We start from the raw sequence: 6,000 nt of genomic DNA, 5'->3' as shown, positions 1-6,000 counted from the left end.
GAGTCCTCTCCTGCTGATGTTCCGGTGTATATCAGTATGTAGTGTCTCTACTTTAAAGAGTCTCTCCTGCTGATGTTCAGGTGTATATCAGTATGTAGTGTCTTTACTTTAAAGAGTCCTCGACTGCTGATGTTCCGGTGTATATCAGTATGTAGTGTCTCTACTTTAAAGAGTCCTCTCCTGCTGATGTCCAGGTGTATATCAGTATGTAGTGTCTCTACTTTAAAGAGTCCTCTCCTGCTGATGTTCAGGTGTATATCAGTATGTAGTGCTTTACTTTAAAGAGTCCTCTCCTGCTGATGTTCAGGTGTATATCAGCATGTAGTGTCTCTACTTTAAAGAGTCCCTCTCCTGCTGATGTTCAGGTGTATATCAGTATGTAGTGTCTCTACTTTAAAGAGTCCTCTCCTGCTGATGTTCAGGTGATATCAGTATGTAGTGTCTCTACTTTAAAGAGTCCTCTCCTGCAGATGTTCAGGTATATCAGTATGTAGTGTCTCTACTTTAAAGAGTTCTCTCCTGCTGATGTTCAGGTGTATTCAGTATGTAGTGTCTCTACTTTAAAGAGTCCTCTCCTGCTGATGTTCAGGTGTATATCAGTATGTAGTGTCTCTACTTTAAAGAGTCCTTCCTGCTGATGTTCCGGTGTATATCAGTATGTAGTGTCTCTACTTTAAAGAGTCCTCTCCTGCTGATGTTCAGGTGTATATCAGTACGTAGTGTATCTACTTTAAAGAGTCCTCTCCTGCTGATGTTCAGGTGTATATCAGTATGTAGTGTCTCTACTTTAAAGAGTCCTCTCCTGCTGATGTTCCGGTGTATATCAGTATGTAGTGTCTCTACTTTAAAGAGTCCTCTCCTGCTGATGTTCAGGTGTATATCAGTATGTAAATAAACTGTTCTACTGAAGAAGACCCACCTGATTCTAAAAGAGACATGCTTTTCAATTTTTTTTATATTAATCAAATGTGTTTTTTGTTTTACAATTACCTAAATTATATTCAAATAATGTCTAAATTAAATATTGCACATGGCTGCAAGAGGTACCGTAGGGAATTTCTAAGTGTCTTTTGCACTATTATTTTTTAATTGCACATTGTCATTTTAATATCCCATTTATTTGTATTACTACTGCTTTATTACCACGTCCACTGCTCCTCTGTGTTTGCATTAAGCTAATGATTAGAAATCCTAAATCACAAGAGACACCGCAGGGAAGTTATTAAGGGTTTATTCCAAGTTATTTCCAACAACTACATCATTCCAAATATACGCTTATTTTTAATCTACTTTGAGAAAATAGGTGATCTGTCGGTCTCCATTATCCTTTTATATATCATTATAATTTGTGTTAATTTCATTTAAATAGTGATTTATGCTCTAACATTTCCCCCTGTGGATCAAATGATCACTTTTAGTTTATTCAATTGTCTTAAATGCAACTGTATATACGTTTGAGTGCTTCTTGGAGCTGGCATTGACCCTTTCTTTGTTTCCAGTACTACTTGAGGGCGGGTGCCGTGGTGCAGGAGGATCTTTCCGAGGCGTCTCTGATCATCGGGGTGAAACGACCCCCCGAGGAGAAAATTATCCCCAGGAAGACGTACGCTTTCTTCTCCCACACCATCAAAGCTCAGGAGGCCAACATGGGGCTGCTGGAGGACCTGCTGAGCAAGGTGAGGGTCTCCAAACATCCAGAAAAGGGCGTCCAAACATCCAGAAAAAGGCCTCTAAACATCCAGAAAAAGGGCCTCCAAACATCCAGAAAAAGGGCCTCTAAACATCCAGAAAAGGGCCTCCAAACATCCAGAAAAAGGCCTCTAAACATCCAGAAAAGGGGCCTCTAAACATCCAGAAAAGGGCCTCTAAACATCCAGAAAAGGGCCTCCAAACATCCAGAAAAGGGCCTCTAAACATCCAGAAAAGGGGCCTCTAAACATCCAGAAAAGGGGCCTCTAAACATCCAGAAAAGGGCCTCTAAACATCCAGAAAAGGGGTCTCTAAACATCCAGAAAAGGGGTCTCTAAACATCTAGAAAAGGGGCCTCTAAACATCTAGAAAAGGGGCCTCTAAACATCTAGAAAAGGGGCCTCTAAACATCTAGAAAAGGGGCCTCTAAACATCTAGAAAAGGGGCCTCTAAACATCCAGAAAAGGGGCCTCTAAACATCTAGAAAAGGGGCCTCTAAACATCTAGAAAAGGGGCCTCTAAACATCCAGAAAAGGGGCCTCTAAACATCTAGAAAAGGGGCCTCTAAACATCTAGAAAAGGGGCCTCTAAACATCTAGAAAAGGGGCCTCTAAACATCCAGAAAAGGGGTCTATGACTGCAGTAATTATAGAATTAGCTGACCTTTTTAAAGACACATTTGAAAGGCTATGGTCAATACAAAATGTAGAAGAAACAAGTAAATATTAGTTTTTTGGGATTAGTTGTTAATTTGTACTTTACAGTCCATCTTTTGGGGAGGTTTTGTACTACTTCTCTAAACTTTGTCACTTTTTCCTAGCCCTATATTACTGCTTTTATATATTCTACATACTAGATACTCTATTTCAGCTTTATGTCAAATTGTGGCACATGTAGTTTTAAACAGTGTATTTACTGTAATATGCTTCCAGTGTGGAGGCACTACATTAATGGAGAACTGTGCTTATTGGTCAGATATAATATATATGGTAAATCCGTTCCTGCACTCTAGTTTAATTGCTGGTACATTTAAAGTCAAGTTGATTTATTGAGCCCTAAACACACACTTTGTATATCAACATTACCTGCTTTGCAATAAATACTTAATTATCTATATCAGAAAAGATAGAACATAGACAGAAGTGTTCAAATAAAAATGTAACAGATAAGCCTTTAGTGGTTGAAACAATCTTATTTTCACTTTTAGCAGCTAGTTTCTGTTTGATTTAAGTTCCTGAAGCTCTCATCTGGGAAAATCATGATTTACGTAACTCCATTCCCTGGTTCCTCCTGACATTTAAAAGGGGCCTTATTTAAGCTAAATGTCAAGGTGTATATCAGTGTGTAGTGTCTCTACTTTAAAGAGTCCTCTCCTGCTGATGTTCAGGTGTATATCAGTGTGTAGTGTCTCTACTTTAAAGAGTCCTCTCCTGCTGATGTTCAGGTGTATATCAGTGTGTAGTGTCTCTACTTTAAAGAGTCCTCTCCTGCTGATGTTCAGGTGTATATCAGTGTGTAGTGTCCTCTACTTTAAAGAGTCCTCTCCTGCTGATGTTCAGGTTCATATCAGTATGTAGTGTCTCTACTTTAAAGAGTCCTCTCCTGCTGATGTTCAGGGTCACTATCAGTATGTAGTGTCTCTACTTTAAAGAGTCCTCTCCTGCTGATGTTCAGGTGTATATCAGTATGTAGTGTCTCTACTTTAAAGAGTCCTCTCCTGCTGATGTTCAGGTGTATATCAGTATGTAGTGTCTCTACTTTAAAGAGTCCTCTCCTGCTGATGTTCAGGTGTATACTCAGTATGTAGTGTCTCTACTTTAAAGAGTCCTCTCCTGCTGATGTTCAGGTGTATATCAGTATGTAGTGTCTCTACTTTAAAGAGTCCTCTCCTGCTGATGTTCAGGTATATATCAGTATGTAGTGTCTCTACTTTAAAGAGTCCTCTCCTGCTGATGTTCAGGTGTATATCAGTATGTAGTGTCTCTACTTTAAAGAGTCCTCTCCTGCTGATGTTCAGGTGTATATCAGTATGTAGTGTCTCTACTTTAAAGAGTCCTCTCCTGCTGATGTTCAGGTGTATATCAGTATGTAGTGTCTCTACTTTAAAGAGTCCTCTCCTGCTGATGTTCAGGTTGTATATCAGTATGTAGTGTCTCTACTTTTAAAGAGTCCTCTCCTGCTGATGTTCAGGTGTATATCAGTATGTAGTGTCTCTACTTTAAAGAGTCCTCTCCTGCTGATGTTCAGGTTCATATCAGTATGTAGTGTCTCTACTTTAAAGAGTCCTCTCCTGCTGATGTTCAGGTGTATATCAGTATGTAGTGTCTCTACTTTAAAGAGTCCTCTCCTGCTGATGTTCAGGTGTATATCAGTATGTAGTGTTCTCTACTTTAAAGAGTCCTCTCCTGCTGATGTTCAGGTGTATATCAGTATGTAGTGTCCTCTACTTTAAAGAGTCCTCTCCTGCTGATGTTCAGGTTCATATCAGTATGTAGTGTCTCTACTTTAAAGAGTCCTCTCCTGCTGATGTTCAGGTTCATATCAGTATGTAGTGTCTCTACTTTAAAGAGTCCTCTCCTGCTGATGTTCAGGTGTATATCAGTATGTAGTGTCTCTACTTTAAAGAGTCCTCTCCTGCTGATGTTCAGAGTGTATATCAGTATGTAGTGTCTCTACTTTAAAGAGTCCTCTCCTGCTGATGTTCAGGTGTATATCAGTATGTAGTGTCTCTACTTTAAAGAGTCCTCTCCTGCTGATGTTCAGGTGTATATCAGTATGTAGTGTCTCTACTTTAAAGAGTCCTCTCCTGCTGATGTTCAGGTGTATATCAGTATGCAGTGTCTCTACTTTAAAGAGTCCTCTCCTGCTGATGTTCAGGTGTATATCAGTATGTAGTGTCTCTACTTTAAAGAGTCCTCTCCTGCTGATGTTCAGGTGTATATCAGTATGTAGTGTCTCTACTTTAAAGAGTCCCCTTGTCTCAAAACGTATTCAGACACTTTAACGGCTGGTTTCTGCCAGATTCAGTTCCTGAAGCTCTCAGCAGAAGACATCTTGTCGGGGAAAATCACGTTTTGCGTAACTCCAAACCATTATCTTTTACAAACCATGTGTTTCCTCAGTTAAATGTCAAAACAATTAGCATACTGTGGAAAGCAGACTGTTACAGGGTATTCAAGGGTATCGAAATGTTGATGCAGGAATACATGAAGCAACACGAGTGAAGAATAACAGAGATTTAAAGTGTCAACAGGAGAGAGTTGAGAAAATGCAAATGTTGTGCACAATGGACCCTTTCCTATTGAGGTGCAGAACACAAATACACAGCAGTGGACCAATCACAGCTGAGTATGTTGATAATGAGCTCAATGCAAAGCCATAGATATAGATTTAATGAGCCAAATAACAGAGTAATGCTTTTATTACATGTTGAGTCTTTATAAGGGCTCAATCAAATGGTGAAAATGCTCGAAGCTGCATTCACAACGAATTAATTGTGTTAAGTGTCATATTATTATTATTAGTAGAATTACATCCTGGTGGTACCTTCGTTGTTTTAAACTTGTGTGATCCATATCTTTAATGACTCCAGAGCGTTTTGCAGTCCAACAGTCAACATTTATTGAAAAATACTTCTTTTCTGAAATTCAATGCAGGCTTTTATCTAAAGAACTGACCTTGCTTTAATCCAATGTTGGCGTTTATCCTTTTTAACAACATCCCTTTTCCCTGTAGTCAAAAACAGTTTTAAAGTGGCTCTAAAGGCCCTGACACACCTACCCGATTTTGGGAGTCAGAGGCAGTCGGGCATTCGCGGCGCCCTACGGCGTTGGTGTGTCCCGCACCGTCGTTGCTTTACGGCACATTTTCACACCTCCCGCGGCAAGAAGAAAGTCGGCCAAATAAATCACTCTGATTGGTTGTTGCCTCTTTTGAATGACGAATACACACTACCGCTGCCTGCTGGTAAGGACAGTTATTGCCACTCGTCGACTGAAGTCTTTACGGTGTGTTCGTTGTAGGGATCGGAATTTGAAAGCAAATGTATATTCGACTATTCGACCCCCCAAAAAACGGTTAACCGGTTAACCGAAATGTACATATCCTATAAAAAAAAAAAAATCTAATATTTTTTTTTAAAACATTTTTTCAATAACTTTTGGAAATAAATAAATACATGTTCAAATAAATATAGAAATCAAGTCGAATTTGTCAAATGTATTGAACTGGTGATCACAGTTTGACAGCTATAGGCCTACAGCTTTCATGCTTAAAACATCAAAAACCTATAACAGGGCCTAAGCACAGAAT

At 39.3% G+C, this 6,000-nt stretch overlaps 1 protein-coding gene across 1 annotated transcript in view; it reads left to right on the top strand.

Annotated features, from left to right (window-relative positions):
• Positions 1–1,499: 1,499 nt before the first annotated feature.
• Positions 1,500–6,000, top strand: part of aass (aminoadipate-semialdehyde synthase) — a gene marked incomplete at its 5' end in the record, with an annotated part of 62,967 nt that continues 58,466 nt past the window's right edge. The window contains 1 exon segment of the mRNA XM_034201962.1: positions 1,500–1,676. Within this exon segment, the coding sequence (XP_034057853.1) occupies positions 1,500–1,676 (177 nt within the window).

Source organism: Gymnodraco acuticeps, unplaced genomic scaffold (assembly GCF_902827175.1).
Source record: "Gymnodraco acuticeps unplaced genomic scaffold, fGymAcu1.1, whole genome shotgun sequence".
Classification (NCBI taxonomy): domain Eukaryota; kingdom Metazoa; phylum Chordata; class Actinopteri; order Perciformes; family Bathydraconidae; genus Gymnodraco; species Gymnodraco acuticeps.
This window is presented reverse-complemented; position numbering and strand designations above follow the sequence as displayed.